This window comes from Suncus etruscus, chromosome 2 (genome assembly GCF_024139225.1).
Source record: "Suncus etruscus isolate mSunEtr1 chromosome 2, mSunEtr1.pri.cur, whole genome shotgun sequence".
NCBI lineage: Eukaryota > Metazoa > Chordata > Mammalia > Eulipotyphla > Soricidae > Suncus > Suncus etruscus.
Genome location: NC_064849.1, coordinates 146607661 through 146629114, shown reverse-complemented (window position 1 = coordinate 146629114; position 21454 = coordinate 146607661). Strand labels below are relative to the sequence as shown.

General features: G+C 40.2%; 1 protein-coding gene across 1 annotated transcript; it reads left to right on the top strand.

The window, feature by feature from the left end:
- The first annotated feature begins 664 nt into the window (after positions 1-664).
- Positions 665-12350, top strand: MBLAC2 (metallo-beta-lactamase domain containing 2). Its single transcript, XM_049769150.1, has 2 exons — positions 665-1164; positions 11644-12350. The coding sequence occupies exons 1-2, from the start codon at positions 702-704 to the stop codon at positions 12027-12029; spliced, it is 849 nt and encodes a 282-aa protein (XP_049625107.1). The 5' UTR covers positions 665-701; the 3' UTR covers positions 12030-12350.
- The last annotated feature ends 9104 nt before the right edge of the window (positions 12351-21454 follow it).

The window sequence follows — 21454 nt, the reverse complement described above, 5'->3', positions numbered from 1 at the left end:
CTCGCGGCTTCCGGTGGGCGTGGCTGCATCCTCGGCCCGGCTCGGTGGCGACCGGGACCGCCGTGGCTCCAGCGCCCTGGGTGAAGGCGGGAACAGCTTCTGCCAGGTTTTCGGAGGGTGAAGAGCCGCGCTGATTCAGAGTGCGGCCTCCCTGCCTTCTCCTTCCTTCAGCTTCGCAGCTCCTCTGCTCTGCGCCTCTGCTCTGGTGGAGCGCCCTCAGCTCCGTAGCAGCAGCAGCTTCTTCTACAGCAGCTTCTTCCACTGCAGCTTCTTCCATCTCAGCGGCTTCCACAGCAGCTTCTTCCAGAGCAGCAGCTTCTTCCACAGAAGCTTTTTCCACAGCAGCTTCTTCCACAGCAATTTCCACAGAAGCTTTTCCACAGAAGCTTGTCCCACAGCAGCAGCTTCCACGGCAGCTTCTTCCACAGCTTTTTCCACAGCAGATTTTTCCACTGAAGCTTCTTCCACTGCAGCTTCTTCTACAGCAGCTTTTCCACAGCAGCCAATTCCACAGCAGCTGCTTCCAGAGCAGCAGCTTCCACAAAAGCCTCTTCCACAACAGCAGCTTCTTGCAGAGCAGATTTTCCGCAGAAGCTTCTTCCACAGCAGAAGCTTCTCCCACAGCAGCTTCTTCCACAGCAGCTTCTCCCACAGTCCACATACACACACACAGACACAGACACACACACACACACACACACATGTCGGCGCTCGAGTGGTACGCGCACAAGTCGCTGGGCGACGGCATCTTCTGGATCCAGGAGCGCTTCTACGAGTCGGGCAACCGCGCCAACATCTGGCTGGTGCGCGGCTCGGAGCAGGACGTGGTGATCGACACGGGGCTGGGCCTGCGCAGCCTGCCCGACTACCTGCACTCGGCGGGGCTCTTGCAAGAGCGCCCGGGCCCGCCGGCGCCGGACGCCGCCCCGAGCCGGCCGCTGCTGGCCGTGGCCACGCACGTGCACTTCGACCACGCCGGCGGCCTCTACCAGTTCGACCGCGTGGCCGTGCACCGCGCCGAGGCCGACGCGCTGGCCCGCGGGGACAACTTCGAGACCGTCACCTGGCTGTCCGACCGCGAGGTGGTGCGGGCGCCCAGCCCGGGCTGGAGGGCCCGGCAGTTCCGCGTGCAGGCGGTGCAGCCCTCGCTCATCCTGCAGGATGGTAATGGGCCCTCGCGGGCACGCCCGGGCTCCCTGGATCTCCACAAGGGGAAGGGATTGGGGGACAAGCAGGCCCCGGGGTGCTCGTGGACTGGGTGCCTAGCTAATCAGAGGCCTTATTTGGTCACAGAAAACAAACAAACAAAACCCACTGCATTTGCTCCCTTTTCGGAGTAAAAATCCAGCAGAGCCCAGGCTCTCAGCGCCTCCTTGGCTGCTGACACCTGCCCTGGGGCACCCCGTTAGCTCCACCGAGTATTTGGGAAAGCCGGCCCCACCCCCTCTATAGACAGCTTTCAGGGTTGGCTGGAGGAGGAACACGGCAAACTCGTGATGGCTTCCCTTCTTTTTCTTTATTTCTTTGCTAGAAGTTGGCATGATGCATTTCCAGCCGCATGTGTTGCTTAAAAGAAAAACCACCTCTCAAGAATGTGCGTCGCATAGCGCGAGTCAAATCTCTTCATTCCCTATGAGAATTGCTGACTTCATCTTGTGCAGCATTGGCGACCTCCTGCAGGAGCAAGTCCCCACCTGTAGATTTAGAAAGCCAATGAGAGCCCTGCTTTCAGTCACCTCATGCTTCCCGTTAGGATTCTGTGCTTGGGGTTTCCTGGCAGAGAAAAAATCTATTGGTACTCTTAAGATAGAGAATATGGCTGAGGCTTAACATTGTGTGTATCAGATTGACTGGTCTAGTCTGGTGGAAAAGGTTAATGAGATGATTTCTGGTGGATGGAGATGTATTGGATGTGGATTAGCCTACCGGCAGTCTTGAGCCTTTCTGGCCCTGATAGGGTGGAGTTCAGAGAAAAACGAATGAAATAAAATGTCCCTTCCATCCCCATGCAGGCACTTTAATGGAACTAATTAGCCACAGCAGCACTATGTGTATACCATATTTCTGTTAGTATACTTCTGTTGATTTCATTTTATCCTCACTACACATTAGAAATGAGGTTGTTCAACAGCAATAAAATGATTCTGATTTGAATCAAGGCACAAGGGCCAAAATATGACCATATGTACATAGAATATAGTAGATGTGATTCTGACAAGGAGTGTGGCATGCCCTTCTCTTCATCTCGAAGCCATTAATTGCCAATTTATTAAAACGTTCTTGCAAGGAAGAGGTAGAAAAATCTAGTCAGACTGCAAGAAGGCTCACTTTATGACTAACCAATAGAACACTAAAATATCTTTTTTTTTTTTTTTTTTTTTTGGTTTTTGGGTCACACCTAGCGGTGCTCAGGGGTTACTCCTGGTTGTCTGCTCAGAAATAGCTCCTGGCAGGCACGGGGGACCATATGGGACACCGGGATTCGAACCAACCACCTTTGGTCCTGGATCGGCTGCTTGCAAGGCAAACGCTGCTGTGCTATCTCTCCGGGCCCGAACACTAAAATATCTTACAAAAATCAGTTTATCTTACAACTGTAGTCATTTCATTTACAAAAGGATAGAGATAATGCACCACAGCTCACCCCAAAGGTCCATTAAAATTATAAATCTAACGTTTTTTTAATTGGTGTACATTGCAGTTTTATATCACTTGTCATTTAGAGGAAAAGTACTACAAATATGCTTTTGTTTTGGTTTTTAGTTTTTGGGTCACACCCGGTGGCCATGCACTCAGAAATGGCTCCTGGCTGGGGGACCGAACCAAGGTCAGTCCTGGGTCAGCCGCGTTCAAGGCAAATACCCTACCACTGCACCATCACTCCGACCGCTGTTTTGATTCATTTCTTAATAAAACTAGTGCTTTGTAAGAGTTAAGATTTCTAGGGGCCGGAGAGATAACACTGCGGTAGGGCGTTTGCTTTGCAAGCGGCCAATCCAGGACCAACCGTGGTTCAAATCCCAGCATCGAATCCCGGACCATAAAGTATGGTCCCTGTGCCTGCAAGGAGCAATTTCTGAGCAGAGAACCAGGAGTAACCCCTGAACATTCCTGGATGTGGCCCCAAAACAACAAAACAAAAGATTTCTATATAGTTGATAAACAAGACAAAATCCTGACATGCATATCACAAAAACACCTTTGTATTAATATTTAAAATGTGAAATAAATTACTTTTGCTCCTGTACCAGAATATAGGTAGTAATGTCAAAGAAATTATAGGGTTTATTATTTTATGGGTGTGGAACCCAAGGAGGTCTGATTATCATAACCTTAGAGCACATACGCAGTTTAGGAAAAGCTAGGACCAAGTTTCCCAAATCCCAGTTGTGAGTAGTCTTCTAGTGTTTTGGAGCTGCCAAGAGCCTGCAAAGGGCCTGTACGGTGCCTTTAAGATTTTGAAGGTGTGGAAAGAAAGCTGAATATCTATCAGACACTTTGAGAGTGTTAAGTTGTTAATACTGTGCTAAGTCAAATGTTGTTTCTCATTAGATGCTGAATGCTTTCACCTTTCAAATAGTATCTGATCCTCAGGATTAATTTCCTGTCTTCTGAACTGTGTGATCTGAAAACTTGGTATTATAATCTTGATGCCTGAGAATAAATTTAAAATATGTTAAAACTCATGCAGTTATATACACATGAACAGTGTACTAATATACTAGAAACAGCATAAAATGTCCACTGTTTTTATTAGACCATAAGGAAGCTGAAGGCATTTGTTTTCCACATTTTATTTAGCAAATTGACAATTAGTTATCAAATCACAAAATAAATCTGTGCTCTCTCTCAATAAACTACAAGAGAGCATCCATTTGTGTTAATCTTTGGACCAAAGCAATAGTATAGTATGTAGGGAGCTTGTCTAGAACACATCTGACCATCTCCAGCATCCCACTTGGTCCACTGAGCCCATTAAGAGTGATGCCCTGGAGCCGGAGAGATAGCACAGCAGTGTTTGCATTGCAAACAGCCAGTGCAGGACCTAAGGTGGTTGGTTGGAATCCCGGTGTGTGTGTGTGTGTGTGTGTGTGTGTGTGTGTGTGTGTGTGTGTGTGTGTGTGTGTGTGTGTGTGTGTGTGTGTGTGTGTGTGTGTGTGCGTGTGTGTGTGCGTGTGTGTGTGTGTCCGTGCCTGGTGCCTGCCAGGAGCTATTTCTGAGCAGATAGCCAGGAGTAACCCCTGAGCACAGCCAGGTGTGGCCCAAAAATCAAAAAAAAAAAAAAAAAAAAAAAAGAGTGATGCCCTGGTGAACTTGGAGCCAAGCATAAGCCTGGAAAATCATTGGGTGTGGCCCAATAATACAAAAAATAAAAAAAAAAACAAAACACCATTTTAGGGCCAGAGATAGCACAGCAATAGGGCATTGGCTTTGCATGAGGTGGACCTAGGATGGACTGTTTCAATTCCTGGTGGTTCTATTAACAGCATCCCATATGGTCCCCAGAGACTGCCAGGAGCAGTTTCTGAGTGCAGAGCCAGGAGTAACCCCTGAGCGCCACTGGATGTGACGACCCCCCCCCAAATTAAACAAGCAAAATACACCATTTTATTCATCTTTATGGAAAACCACCTTAAGCTACTGATATATTTTACCTTCCTTTAAGAACAATATATATTTGGGCCCGGAGAGATAGCACAGTGGTGTTTGCCTTGCAAGCAGCCGATCCAGGACCAAAGGTGGTTGGTTCAAATCCCGGTGTCCCATATGGTCCCCCGTGCCTGCCAGGAGCTATTTCTGAGCAGACAGCCAGGAGTAACCCCTGAGCACCACCGGGTGTGACCCAAAAACTAAAAAAAAAAATATATATATATATATTTATATTTAAATTGACTCAATTTATTACTCTTAATTGGCACATTTTATATTTTTCCAAATATTCAAGTGAGACCAAGGGCAATGTTTAGCTTCTTTTAGCATCCAAATGCATAAATGACTTTCATAGAGTTCAGGTGAACTTAACTCTTTCGGATTGTCTAAAAACAAAAGATTACAAAAGAATGTAGTAGATTGAACCCCAAGCCCTACTCAAATTATACTGTAAAGGGACTGTAATTCATTTATTTAAGATAAATCAACACTGGCTGAGATATTGCACCCTGGACTGTTTGAATGTTACTTTGCAATTTGCTCCAATATCAACAGTTTGGAATCAAGAACCATTACAGTTTGCACTATAGGAACCTTCAGAGACTCAAGAATTAGCAGTAGCTAGTTCCTTTTTTTTGGTTTTGGGGCCACACCCAGTGATGCTCAGGGTTACTCCTGGCTATGCTCTCAGAAATCACTCCTGGCTTAGGGGAACCATATGTGACACCCAGGATCTCATGCTGTCCGTCCTAAATTAGCCACATGCAAGGCAAACACTTGTGCCATCTCTCCAGCCCAGTAGTAACTAGTTCTTTAGTGGGGTAAAGAGTACAATCAAAAGAACTGGCTGAGGGGCCGGAGAGATAGCATGGAGGTAAGGCATTTGCCTCACATGCAGAAGGACGGCAGCTCGAATCCCGGCATCCCGTATGGTCTCCCGAGCCTGCCAGGAGTGTTTTCTGAGCGTGGAGTCAGGAGTAACTCTGAGTGCTGCCGGGTGTGACCCAAATACAAATAAAAAACCTGTCTGAAAGCTATTTAAGAATCTGTTAAACTCAGAACCTTTTCTCCAAGTGAATACCTCTCAGATTGCTAGTTTGTTTACTCTGGAAAGAGTGAAATAAAGAATTTTTTTTGCATTGTTGGTTTTTTGGGCTATACCCAGTTACACTCCTGGCACTATGCTCAGAAATTACTCTGGGCCTGGGCGGTGGCGCAGCAGCAGGGCGTTTGCCTTGCATAGGGCTAATTCAGGAAGTACTGCGGTTCCCCTGGCGTCCCATATGGTTCCCCAAGCCAGGAGCGATTTCTGAGTGCAGAGCCAGAAGTAGCCCGTGAGTGTCATTGGATGTGGCCCAAAAATCAAAAAGAAAAAGAAAAAAGGAAATTACTCAGGGTAGACTCTGGGAATCATATGGTATGCCTGGAATCGAACCTGGGTCTGCCACATGCAAGGCAAACATCTGTTGTACTATTACTCTGGCCCCACAATGGGGTTTCTTGATTGAGGGATGCCAAAAACTATTGGGCTGAGGAAATAATAGGGGAAAATAAGAGGAATAAGCATTTGTATGTGTACACAGGCACATTTAATTTATATATTACATATGCATTATGTATATGTGATATATTTCATGTAAAAATACAGAAGATAAACGTGTGTATATATATGACATGTATATTTATGTATAAACAAAGCATAAGCATAAAGTATGTTTTTCATTATACATACATACAAAACCATAATGCTTCATATTGTATGATAAATGTATATTTGTGTATAAGTAAAATTTATGGTTTTGTATATATGTATATTTCTATATGCATAATATGTATCTATACATGTATATACATAAAACCTTAGTACTTCAATACTGAGTTAAAAATTATTTTTGGACACCATAAATACTATCTTATTTTTTAGTGTCATTGAAATTAATTGTTATTTTTATTTTTGTTTGTTTGTTTTCAGTTTTGGGGCCACACTCGGCAGTGCTCAGGGGTTATTCCTGGATCTGTTCTCAGAAATCGCTTCTAGCAGGCTTGTACCATATGGGATGCTGGGAATCAAATCTGGTTTTGTCCATGGTCAGCTACCTGCAAGACAAATGCCTTACCACTGTGCTATCCCTCTAGTCCAATTGTTATTTTTAATGTTTATTCTAGTGTATATAATATAGTTACAAAGCATTTATCTTTATGAAACTGTTGTACAAAGATTCTGCACACCACCCCCACCAAAGTGCCCCTGAGCATCCCTCACTGTCATTGTGGTAGTTCTGATTCCATTTTCATACCCACCTGCCCTTTCCCTTTTATTTTTGTTTATTTGTTTGTTTTTGTGCCATACCCGACCGAGCTCAGGGGTTACTCGTGGTTCTGTGCTCAGAAATTACTCCTGGCAGGCTTGGGGGACTATGTGGGATGCCGAGAATCCAATCTGAGTTCGTCCTGTGTCAGCACCCTACCACCATTCTTTCCAGTCTTCCCCTATTTTTTTATCAGTAACTTTGTGATCCAATTCCACAAATAACACCATAAATTTTGAGTAGGTTTATTTTGTGTATCACAATACACAGTATTTTAGCTGCAGAGTCAGTATTTAATCCTTAGTAACAATTCCAGGAAAAGCTATTTTACCACTTACAGATAGACATATACAGAAAGTATTTAGGGCACAAAGGGAAGGAAACATCAAACCATAATTTAGAGAAAACAGTCTTTCAAAAATTAACAAGTGAAGGGCCAGAGAGATAGTACAGCAGTAGGGTGTTTGCCTTGCAAGCAGCAGACCCAGGACCAAGGTTCGAATACCGGCATCCCTTATGGTCACCTCTGTCTGCCAGGAGCGATTTCTGAGTAGAGAGCCAGGAGTAACTCCTGAACGCTGCCGGGTGTGGCCCAAAACAAACAATCAAAAAATCAACAAGCTATATATTGCTGTATAACTTGAAAGGTGATTTAAGTGTATAAACAAGATATAGAAGATACCTAGCCAAGTAGGAGCTAAATAAATACAATCAAGCCAAGAAAAAATTAAACACTGCTCACAATCCTGCCTGATTACCTCCTCCACCACTGTTACTCTTCTGCCTTAACTTCTTGTCTGCATATCACATAAGATACAAACAGTTATGACTAGGATATATTTAAAGACAAGAGCCCACTCCATCAATGTATCCTACATACCATCCTCTGTCTGCTCCAACTTCTTACCCTACTTTTCATATCCAACACATCTTTCCATTTTTGCCCAGAAAACTACTGCAAACATTCAACAGCAATTAAACCCAGTCTTTTTATGTCGATTCAGAAGTTTGTGAGCATCACAAAACAAATGAAGCTAATCAGAATTTAAAAGTATATAAAAATATGAGACATCTCTAACATGAAGTCAAGTACTAAAACAACATAAAGCATCTTGAGAGAGAAGGACTATTAATACCAGAATAATGGAAACCTTTGCATTCAAAATAATCAGAAGAAAAAATGTAATGTTATAAATGTTATAAATTATAAATATATAATGTTATAAATGCTATAACAATATGTTAAAAAATATAAATGAAACCTAAAAAAAAAGTACAGCAGTTAAGTCAGAAACCTTGATTTTAACCCTGACACCACAGAATCGTCTGTAGCATCATAAGGTGCCATCCTGGAGGTCCCCATGCACTGGCAGGACTGAGCAGCACTATATCCTCAGACTCTTGCATTGAATCATCTCACCACTATCATACCATGACCCAGCTCCCTACTGAAGATCACTTTTCAGTTTCTGTTACCTTTGTACATTTGCTATTCCCATATTATGTTTCTTTACATCCTACAAATGAGAGAGATCATTCAGTGCTTCTTTCCTTCTGACTAAATTTACTCAACATATATTCCTTCTGTGTAGCAACAAGTTTCACTATACCTTCTTCTCTTCTAGCTGAGTAGTATTCTATTGTCTGTATGTGACATAGTTTCTTACTGAGTCATCTATTCTTAGACTCAGCTGTTTCCAGATTTTGGCTATTGTGAATAGTATCCCAATAAACATAGGAGTGCAAAAGTCTGAGTCTTTAGGGTGGATACCAAAAAGTGGAATTGCTGGATCATAGGGAAACTCAATTCTTCTTTTTGAGGTGTCCATATTGCTTTTCAAAGAACTGAACTGGTTGACCTTCCCACTAGCAATGAAAGACAATCTCCCCCTCCCCCACCCGCATCCACACCAACACTGGTTGTTTTTGTTTTAGTTGTTTGTGATATATCCCAATCTCCCTGGTGTGAGATGATAGATCATAGTTCTTTTGATTTGCATTTCCCAATGATAAGTGATGTAGAAAAAAATTTCAGATATCTTTTGGTCATCTATATATCTTCTTTGAGAAAATTTCTGTTCTAATCTCCCCTCCATTTTTTATAGAGCTTAGTTTTGTTTATTTCTTGTAAAATAATACAAGTACATTTTATGTATCTTGGCTATTAATCCTTTATCAGATGATAAGGGCAAGTCAGATGAAAGCAAATATTGTCTCCCAATTTATGTGGTGTCTTTTTATTCTGCCCATCATTTCTTTGTTAATGCAGAATCTTCTTGGTTTGATGTAGTCCAAAATGTTTATCATTTGCATTATCTAGGCCAATGGCATTGAATCATTGATGATGCCTTTAGATTCAATATAATAAAATGCTCTACTTCTGTTTTCCTCAATGTAATTTATGGATTTATGTCTAATGCTGAGATTTTTAATCTGCTTGATTTGACTTTTGTGTATGGTGTTAGAAAGGAGTCTGAATTCATTTATTGCATGTGACAGACAAGTTTTCCTAATACCAGTTGTTGATCAGGTTTTCCTTGCTCCACTTAATATTTTATCCTCTTTATCAAAAATTAACTATTAATATTACTTGAGGATCTGTATTTTGATTCTCAACTATTCCGTTAGTCTACTAATCTTTCTTTACTCCAGTAACACACTGTTTTAATTATTGCCACTTTATAGTACAATGTGAAGTTGGGAATAGAGAGACCTCCTATCCTTTTTTTCCCCTAGGACTGCTTTGGCTATTTGTGCTATTTTATTACTCCACGTAAATTTTAACAATGTTTGGGCTGGAGAGATATTTCAGTGGGTAGAACACTTATCTTTCATGAAGCCTACCTGTTCTGGATTCCTAGCACCCTATATAGTCTCAGAACCTATCAGGAATGATCCTTGAGCACAGAGTCAGGAGTAATCCCTAAGCACTGACAGGTGTGGCTATGCAACAGAAAGAAAAGAAACATTTAATAGTGGTATTTATCTATAAAAATTTTGTGGTTATTTCTACGTGGACCAAATTGAATCTATATAATTCTTTATGCAAGATTGTCAGTAGATAATATTTATCCTTCCAACCCATGAACAGTTATCTTTCCATTCCCTCGTGTCCTCTTTTTTTTTAATATGGATATATAGGGCTATTTTTTTTTCTCTTTTAGGTTTTGAGTCACATGCAGTGATACTAGGTTACTTCTGGTATTGGACTAAGACATTATTTTTTCTGGTGCTCAGGGGATCAGATGGGATGCTGAGGATTAAACCTGGGTTGAACACTTTGCATGGACTCACTGTACTTACTCTGTAGATACATGATCTATCATTTTCTCTGCATGTCTTTTCCCATTTTTATTAAGCTGATTCCTAGATACTTTCTTGCTTTTCTAAATCACAATTGTGAATGGAATTTCTAAAAATTTTTCTCTCTTCTATTTAATGCTTTATGTATAGAAAAGACATGGCCTAGATGCCAGAGTGATAACACAGTGGGTATAACTTTTGCCTGCACTTGGCTGACCTGGTTTTGATCCCTGGCATCCAGTATGGTCCCCTGAGTTTTCCAGAAGTAATTTTAAGTGTAGAGCCAGTAGTAACCTCTGAGCCTTGTGTTGGTCAATACACACACACACACACACACACACACACACACACACACACTTATATATATTGAATCATGGTGATGAGAGTGAGAAACCATGTCACGTGCTTGATCTTAGCAGGAAGGATTTCAGTTTTTCACTGTTGAGTTCCATTTATTGTTATGGGCTTTGGGTAAATGGCTTTGACTATATTAAAGTTCCTTCAATCTCCATTTTATTCAAAGTTTTTATCATGAGTGAGTGTTTACTCTTGTCAAATGCATTATCTGCATTTATTGATATGTCCATATGCTTTTTCCTTTTATTATGGTGTATTATGTTAACTAACTTGTTACATCAAACCATTCTTGCATTCTAGATTATTCCTACTTGGCCATGATGTATGATTTTTTTTTGGGGGGGGTACTGGTGGGGGATTCAATTTGCTAACATATTGGGGTTTTTTTTTGTTTTGTTTTGTTTTTCTTTTTCTTTTTTCTTTTCTTTCATATTGTTGAGGATCATTTCATCTGTGTTTATCAGCCAGATAAGTCTGTAGTCTTATTTGAAGTCTGTCTGGTTTTGGTATCAGGATGATGTTTGCCTCAAATAAGCTGTTTGGAAGGATTCCTATTTCTTAGTTTTTTAAAGAATCTTAAAAGGATTAACAATAGGTCTTTAAAACTCACTAGTGAATCATATAGGTTTGGGTTTTTGTTTGGGGAAAGTCTTAGATCAGAGGCTAAGAATAATTATTCAGAGCAACAGCAGTAGCATTGCATCATGTTATGTACAAAATCCTTGATCACAGATATATTTTTTTCTCTCTTATGTACCAAAACAACCTACAGAAATAACTTTCCACAACACTATGGCAACCATTCATCTAACAAATACTAAAAACACAATCCCCTTATTTTTCACTCATCCGTAAAAAAAAAAAAAAAAAAAAAAAAAAAAAAAAAAAACAAAAAAAACAGGAATAAACATCAAGGAAATGTCATCCTGTCCCATCTCTTCAAAGCCATTTAACATCTTTTTCTTGGTTATTGAAATCAAGTGTACCACTTATTTATCTGTATAAACTCTCTTTCTATTTGCAGGGGATGTGATCAACCTTGGTGACAGACAGCTTACCGTTATGCATATGCCTGGCCACTCCAGGGGCAGTATTTGCTTACATGACAAAGATCGGAAGATTCTCTTCAGTGGAGATGTTGTGTATGATGGCTCACTAATTGACTGGCTCCCGTACAGCAGGATAAATGACTATGTTGGAACCTGTGAAAGGCTTATAGAATTAGTAGACAGAGGTCTTGTTGAGAAGGTGCTTCCAGGGCACTTCAATACCTTTGGTGCTGAGAGGCTTTTTCGTTTGGCTTCTAACTATATTTCAAAAGCTGGGATATGCCACAAAGTATCTACTTTTGCCATGCGATCTCTTGCAAGTTTAGCTCTTCGTGTAACAAATTCTAGGACCTTATCGTAGTTTCTATGTAATAATTTATTCTGATTAACTCTATAAACCAATTCATTTGTGATTCCTTGTGAGCAATTCAAGATGAGCTTTTATACCACTACTGTATCTTACGTAAAAAGAGAGTGAGAATGAATAAGCCAAAATTGGAAGTTCTTAGTTGACTTTTTTTTTCCCCTTCCAAATAGAAAACCTCTTCAATAAGCTTAGTATTTACCAAAATTGTCATGTTATATTATTTGCTTTAGAATTACTTAAAAGTTTTTCAGATGGGGAAGTAAGCAGGTAAAAGCAGTTAGCCTTGCTCTCATTTCTTTTATTTTCTAGACACAGAAAAAAATCACACATAAAGAGTTATATGTTTAAAAAAAAAGTTATATGTTTATATTTCAAATTTGGTATTTTGAGTATATTATTTAGAAAGAAACATTTTAGGGTTTTAAACTATAATAAAACTCAATACAAAAATAAAAACTAACATTTAAAATGACAACTAAGACACTATTGTTTTGGTACTGAATTTTATGCTTAATTTTATTTATTCTTAATGTTATTATAGCATTGGATGTTGCATAATTTTTACTTATAAAGAGTACAGTGAAGTTTTATTGCAAAGCTTTAAATATAGATTGCAGAATGCATCAGTAAAAGACACTATATCTTGTTATTATGTAAATGTAATATTTTCATTACAGTCATAAAGTGAAATTCAAATGTCTGTAATTTAATTATGAATTGTCAGATTCTTTAAAAGGACACTGTCAGGAAAACTTGAAAATATACACATGCAAAATAATTTTTATTATATCCTATTTTAATATCAATAGCTAGTCTTTCTTGTTAATAGCTTCATTATATGTCATTTTATAGTAACAGAACAACTATAATGATCTACAACACCTGATATAAACCATTCTTTTATTTAACATAAAATACAGAAAGCTTTTCAGATTCATTTCAAAATGAGCATTAGCTATTTTGACTTCAAGCTAGTTACCTTTTTTTATCCTGATTCACAACACCTATTCTTGTTCAGTATTCTTTGTCCTTCGTGGAAAGAAGTCTATGTAAAGTTATAGAAAAGGTGAACCCACTGTTCAGTAAAATTTTTTGATTTGGTGCTCTAAATAATTTATTATGAAGCCTTTAAAATAATTCATAATAGTTTTTTAAAGTTATTTTCAAAGCCTTTTTATTATTGACATTTCTAAACCAACTGAGATACCTTTGGAAATCAGATTTTTTTATTATTAGAAGATCCAGATAGTTGCATTTCTTAAAAATTATGAAATTTCTCCTAGCCCATTCTTTGTTCAGTGCATATATATATACATACACATATATATTAAGTCACACACACATTAAGTCACTCACGTATATGCAGAGCACTGTACTAAACACTGTGGAACTCAAAGAGATTATATCCTAGCTGAAAGTAGATGTAGAAGGCAAACAAAATATGAAAACAATAGTAAATTCAGGTTGACAGTACAAATTATACATGAGTATCAGGGACATAAATGGTGGTATTTATTTACTTAAAAGTTCCTGAAGGAAGAGTTTTTGAGTCATTTACATGGGATTATTCGTTATATAGTAAGAAAGATCCAGAGAAGTTATAAAAGCCTTGCTTTATAGAGCAGATTATTCCTTGTGAGAATTAAGTTTTTCAGGTATCTTACATATGTCAGATATCAAGTATTTAGCAGGAATAATTTGTTTGTGATTGTTTGTAAACTGTACTGCATGTGCCACCACATGTACTTTATTTAAATTTAACAGAGATCATGATTGTTCAAATGTAAAATGTCATGGGAATTTCTCTGTGATTGTTATTTAATAAGGCAGTCAACTTATTTCAACTTGATAATGCAACAACAAGAATACAAATTTGGTTCAGGGCAATTATAAACAATCACATAATGAGCCTTAAATATAGCCATTATTTTTATATCAGTAGCACAATGGAAAAAAAAAAGGAAAATAAAACAACCAAAAGTCCTTAACCATTGACCATTTTGTCATGCTTTAGTTTTTTAGTTGTTGTTTTTGTCAGGGTATAGTAGTAACTAATTTTTATTAGAAAATATTTAAGTTGAAAATCCTTACGTTGGGTTTCCTTAAAATGTGATTTTTTTCCAAACCACTCACTTTTAAATATTCTAGTTTTTCTTCAGCTTTTCAAATTGTACCAAAACATAAGACTATGATATATTTTAGTATTGCTTTTATGTGAATAAATTATGGAAATGATTTGTCATATATTTAGTGCCCCAGCTATGCATTCTAAAGTGTACATTCTTTAATCCTGGCCCCAGTGCCAAGAAAAAATTTCACCAACCTCACACATTGTTACTTTGAGGAAGCTGGTAGTTGAACAAAGATCTGCCTGCCTCCTTAACTGTGTTCTTCCTCTTATTCTTGCACAATAATATAAAATTGGCAAAGTGTATTTTAACTTTCCAAGATGCCTCATGTGCCAAGAATATATCAATGTTAAAGCATCATAGCATATTTTACAAAAAAAGCTTTAAAAAATATATTTTCACCCTGACAGTGACCCTTGTTGTAATCTATGGTTCTGGAAATAATAGTATTTAAGTACAGTTCAAAATTGTCAAAAGTTGTAGGACATTTAGAAATATTTTTGATTATTTATATTGTTAATAACAATCTTTGGGAATTAATTTTCCTTTTTGGTATTTGCTTTTAGCTGAGATGTCTAAAACAATTGAAAACTTTGTATGTTGTCTTAATATAAGTAATGACTATGTGTAGTTGTTTGTATATGGGATAGTAATATGAATGTGACATGCACAAATTGTCCTGTTACAGTTTTTAGGTAGATGTAAACATTTATGTGATTATTAAAATGAACATTTTATTTCAGTCTATCATTAGTACATTTAATGTTAGTAAATTCTTATTCAATTTCTTGCAAGACTATTTCTTTATTAGTTTAGTAGATATGACAGTTCAAATAAGTGCAAAGAAAATGAATTGCTTCAGACAATGCAGTGTGTAGAGTGCTTGTCTTTCAATTGGCTGACCCAGATTTGATCCCTTACACCATATACAGTTCCCCAGTCCTCACCAGGAGAGATCCCTGAGCATAAAGCCAACAGTAAGAGCTGAGCTGGAAATGGTCCCCAAACAAAAACAGAACAAAAGAAGATGTATTGTTGTACATATATATATTTTTTTTTGTTTTGTTTTTGGGCCACACCCGGAAATGCTCAGGGGTTACTCTTGGCTATGTGCTCAGAAGTTGCTCCTGGCTTGGGGGACCATATGGGACACCGGGGGATCGAACCGCGGTCCGTCCTATGCTAGCGCAGGCAAGGCAGGCACCTTACCTTTAGCGCCACCGCCCGGCCCCTACATATATATTTTTAATTATTGATGTGGGGGAAATCCCTTTAATCAAAATTTTAATTTTAAGTTAATTAAAGACCTAAATGTGAAAAAACATCTATACATTATAAACATATGTATGCTAAAACTTGACCTTAAGATATTCTGATAAGAAACAAAAAATCATGGGGCTGGAGCAATAACAAAGTGGGTAGGATGTTTGTGTTGTACGCAGCTGTCCCGGATTCAATTCCCAGCATCCCAAATGGTTCTTGAGCCTGTCAGGAGTAATTTCTGAGCAAAAAGCCAGGAGTATCCACTGAGCACTGCAAGTTGTGGCCCAAAAACTAACAAAAAGCAACAACAAAAAATTACATAAATTTAAGTATCTTAGAATGCAAATATTTGGAAAAGAGTTTTCAAATTTCTTTTGGAAGCAAATTATAGTACTTTCCTTTCGATGGCTTAGAGAAACATTCTTTATATTTATTTTAAAAATAGCTTTTTTAATATAAGTCACAAATATTCATATTTATTTTTAACTTCCTGTGTGGAATTTCCTCTTTATTCTTAGATTTGTGACTGGGCCTGTGAATTAAAAGCACAAACAACATATAATAGACTGCTCCTAGGAATATACCCTAGGGCCCCCAAACACAGTAGAGAAAAGCCCCCCCCTTTTTTTTTTGCTTTTTGGGCCACACCCTGTGACACTCAGGGTTTACTTTTGGCTATGCGCTCAGAAGTCACTCCTGACTTGGAGAACCATATGGGACTCTGGGGGAATCAAACCAAAGTAGGTCCATCCTAGATCAGCCGCATGCAAGGCAAACGCCTTACTGTGTGCTATCCGGCCCCAGCCCTTTGCATTTCTATGTTCATAGCATATTTCTAGCATATTTCTTCTATTCACCATAAAAGCTGGAAATGGCAAATTTCCAAGAACACATGAGTAAGTAAATAAACTATGGTACATCTACACAATGGAATACTACACAGCTATTAGGAAAAATAGTCATGACACTTGTTAATACATGGATGGATATGGAGAGTACTATGCTGAGCACAATGAATCAAATGGAGAGGGATAGATGTAGAATGATCCACACACGGGGCCGGAGAGATAGCATGGAGGTAGGGTGTTTGCCTTGTAGGCAGAAGAACAGTGGTTCGAATCCCGGCATACCACATGGTCCCCCGAGCCTGCCAGGAGCGATTTCTGAGTGTAGAAGCAGGAGTAACCCCTGAGCACTGCTGCCTGCGACCCAAAAACCAAAAAAAAAATTAAAAAAGAATGATCACACATTTATGGGAAATAAAAATGAGATAGTATGGTAAAATATCCAAAGACAATAGAGACAAGGACCAGGAGGACCAGTCCATGATAGGAAGTTTTCCACAAATAGTTGGGGAGTGGTTAGGACAGAGAAGGGACCATCAGGATAATTATAGTTGGAAATTATCGCTTTTGATAAGAGTTGGGTGCTGAAAGGAGATAAAGTAATATGCTGGTACCTCTAAAGTAACAATATTGCCAACCAGTGTCTTGAAAATAAAAAGAGGGGGGCCGGCGCAGTGGCGCTAGAAGTAAGGTATCTGCCGCCAAGCCAGGAGCGACTTCTGAGCGCATAGCCAGGAGTAACCCCTGAGCACTGGAGGAGAGGAGAAGAGAGGAGAGGAGAGGAGAGGAGAGGAGAGGAGAGGAGAGGAGAGGAGAGGAGAGGAGAGGAGGGGAGGGGAGGGGAGGGGAGGGGAGGGGAGGGGAAGGGAGGGAGGGGAGGGGAGGGGAGGGGAGGGGAGGAGAAGGGAGGGGAGGGGAGGAGAAGGGAGGGGAGGAGAAGGGAGGGGAAGGGAGGAGGGGGAGGGGAAGAGGGGAGGAGGGGGGAGGGGAGGAGAGAGGAGGGGAGAGGAGAAGAGGGGAGGAGAGAGGAGGGGAGAGGAGAAGAGAAGAGAAAATAAAAAAGAAAGAAAAGAAAAGAAAAAAAGAAAAGAAAAGAAAAGAAAAGAAAAAAGAAAAGAAAGATATAGAGACAGAATGTCTGCCACAGAGGCCAGGCAAGTCAGAGAGCACAAGGGAAACTGAGAATACTGATGGCTGGAAATGTGCACTGAAGGCTGAAGGGTATTAGATATTGTATGACTGAAACTCAATGATGAACAACTTAGTAACTGTATCTCATGGTGATTCAATTAAAGAAATTTTTTAGGGTCACAAGATTACAGTGGTATGACATTTGCCTTGCATGCAGGATGGATTGTGGTTTGCATCCCGGTACCTCATGTGGTCCCCAAAGCCTTCCAGGAGCGATATCTGAGCACAGAGCCATGAGTAACCCCTGAACGTTGCCGGGTATGACCCCAAAAATCAAAAAAAAAAAAAGAATTTATTTTAAATTTTTGATAGCATTCAAGAAACAAAGAAATACGTTGAGAGAAGCTCAGACCTCTGACATGATTCTTGGGGTCTTGTTATGGGTTCCCACAGTGTTGGGAAGACATTTGGGAAGGCATCAAACTCAGAACCTAGTACATGTTAGGCATGTACGCCACCTTTGTTGCAAAATCATCCCATGTACTGCACCTCCAGGCCCAGGTGAACAATTCTGAATCAGGGTGTGCATGAAATAATGCAAACCAGGCTGAGGGTGAAACACATGTAGTCTGGCAGTCTTCTACATAGTATGGAGCTCACTGTCTGCCAGAACTACCATTTTTATTGAGTACCAAGATCATCCCTCGGTGGGGCAGAAAAACCCACTCGGGTTTACAAGTAAGACAATCTTTGTTTCCGGTGAAACCAAGTTGTTACCAAACAGATACAAAGAAACCAGTGATGAACTTTGTTTTAGGTAAAATAAGGTGTAACCCAACAATTAGCTGTAACCCCAGCCTGTCAATTCTTATTTAACATTTATAATAATCCATATTACTGAAATAAATACTGTGGAGAAATAGAGGAAATAGATGAATATAAACTTAACACAATTTTTTCAGTTTGGGGCCACACCCAGAAGTACTCAGTTTACTCCTGGTTCTGCACTCAGGAAGTGCTCTGCTCACTATCTCTTTAGCCCCCCCAAAATGAATATATATATATATATATACATATATATATTTCCCCCCGAATATGTATATATATTTAAAGTTTTGTGAATGTATCTTATATTGCCAAGCCAAATAGAGATTCTGGTAGACTATTGAGAAAAATGAGACACAATGGGAAAAATAAAGCAAAAACAATGGAATCATTCACCAAGAAATAAAAAAGAAAGCACATATATTGAGGGATTGTTTTCTATTGAGCTATGTTTATTATTTCATGCTTTTGAAAATATCTGACCACTGAAGAGATTAAAATGGACTTCTAAAATAGTAAAATAATGATTTTTTTGTTTTGTTTTTGTTTTTGGGTCACACCTGTCAATGCTCAGGGGTTACTCCTGGCTCTATGCTCAGAAATCACTCCTGGCAGACCATATGGGATGCCAGGATTCGAACCACCGACCTTCTGCATGCAAGGCAAACGCCTTATCTCCATACCATCCCTCCAGTCCCAATAATGATATTTTTATGACTAAAACCCTGAAAAGATAAAATCATTAAATGTAGGCCTAAAGTTCACCAAGAGAGACACACACATTTATCTATCTATGCTGTGGACCACAAGGATCACTCTGTAGTACTCTGGGAGGTTTGTGATATCTTGGATTGAACATGGGCTATGCATGCGAAGGCATGTGTTCTTGACTACCTCCACAGGTCCTAAGAGTTGGATTATTGTCATAAATCTGTAAAATCGCTTTTTACTTTTACCTTTTCTGAGTTAATTAGCACAAGTACCCTTAATTACATCAACCCTGACCCTTAGGTGACTTATGTTAAGCTTTAGTGTATAAAAGTGGCAGGAAAAGCAGTGGGGAGAAGTTTGGCTGACTCAGTAACATCCAATGAGCTACTCAACAACCTCTGTCTGAAATGCACTTTTCCGTTACTCTGGTGTGTGTGTGTGTGTGTGTGTGTGTGTGTGTGTGTGTGTGTGTGTGTGTAAAACTACAAGTTGAGACCCCCACGGTATTGGCGTCCAAACAGGGACATGAACACTTCAAAACTGTGAGTGGTATTGAATAACAAAACTGGTATCACCTTTGTCAGCCCTTTCTTGCTGAACTGAATGTGCTATACCCTCTGCTGGAGTATTAGCTTACATAACCCTCCATCTGAGTTGCCTCATACTACTCTGTGAGGGTACTTAACAACATTTTTCAACATTTCAACCCACATTTTTCAAGATAAACTGACCGGGCCGGGCGGTGGTGCTAAAGGTAAGGTGCCTGCCTTGCCTGCGCTAGCCTTGGACGGACCGCGGTTCGATCCCCCGGTGTCCCATATGGTCCCCCGAGCCAGGAGCAACTTCTGAGCACATAGCCAGGAGTAACCCCTGAGTGTTACTGGGTGTGGCCCAAAAATCAAAAAAAAAAAAAAAAAAGAAAGAAAGTAGCATATCCATTAAAAGTTCTTCCATGCACATGCCCCAAGAAAGGAAGAGTGCTTTTACAGTAATGAAATCCTTACTCAAAAGACATTCCTGTGGCCGGAGCCCTGGTGCAGGCGGTAGGGCGCGTTTGCCTCGCACATGCTAACCCAAGACAGACTGCAGTTCGATTCCCCCAGCGTCTCATATGGTCCCCTAAGCCAGGGGCGATTTCTGAGCGCATAGCCAGGAGTAACCCCTTGAGCGTCACCAGGTATGGCTCAAAAGCAAACAAACAAATAAGCAAAAAAAAAAAAAAAAAAAAGACTTTCCTAAGCAAAATTGTGTTAAAGATATCTGACAAATATGTGCAGGATACAAGTGTAAAGAGTTATCATTCAAAAGACTCTCCCATTGTCGTACAGGACCCTGCAGAATGGGCGATGTGGAAACTGTAAGTCAGTGCTGGCAATTCAGGCCTTAGGTACTGTTAAATGGTTCAGTGTTTGAAATGGCTATGGATTCATTAACAGAAATGACACTAAGCAAACAGCTTAAGAAGAGAAACAACCCCAGGAAGTCTTTCTGCAATGTTGGAGATGGGGAGATGATGAAGTTCGATTTCATGAAAGCATTAGAAAGGTCCAGAAGCTACTAATGTAACAGGGCCAGAGGGAATACCAGTGCAAGGCAGCCACTTCATTCCCGATTTACATAGGTCCCACGAATCAACTTTCAGTCTTGCCCAGCTGAGGCTCCCTCAGGTGGGAGAGAACCAGGCAGTGAAGGGAGCAAATTGGAGGCTCAGAGCAATGTCCCACCACCCTTCAACAGAAGGCGCTTTGTGAGAGTCCCAAGGCCCCTCAACCAGCTGCAGCCAATTGAAGGCACTGTGGGTATGAATATGTTTATGTCTGTCCATGTTGTAAGCAGTTTTCTCTTTTTTCTTTTTTTTTCTTTGTTCTTTCCCTCGGGGGTCTCAAACTCGCGGCCCTCGGGCCGTTTGCGGCCCTCCGTACAACATTTTGTGGCCCGCAGCTGGCCTTCAAATATCGCAGTATTCGCGATTATTTGCTTACCGAATAATCGCAATAAAAACCGCATTAGTAAGAAAAAAATCGCATTAAACATTCGCATACCCGAGCAGTTCCGTTTGGGGTATGCAAATGTTTAATGCGATTTTTTGCGAGTTTTTTCCCACTAATGCGATTTTTTATTGCGAATATTCGGTAAGGGAAATCCCTTATGCGGCTCTGCCTCACCCTGACTTTGCCTCCTGCGGCCCCCAGGTAAATTGAGTTTGAGACCCCCGGGCAAACACCTTCCTTTTGGGGCTCAGAGTGTTCTCCTATATCTTTTCAGATTTGTGCTGGGGGGGGGGGCGGAGGGTGGGGAGGGAGGGGGGGGGGGGAGAGAGAGAGAGAGAGACAGAGAGACAGAGAGAGACAGAGAGACAGAGAGAGAGACAGAGAAAGACAGAGACAGACAGAGAGACAGAGAGACGGAGAGAGAGGAGAGAGAGAAAGAGAGAAAGAGAGAGAGGAGAAAGAGAGGAGAGAGAGAGAGAGAAAGAGAGAGAGAGAGAGAGAGAGAGAGAGAGAGAGAGAGAGAG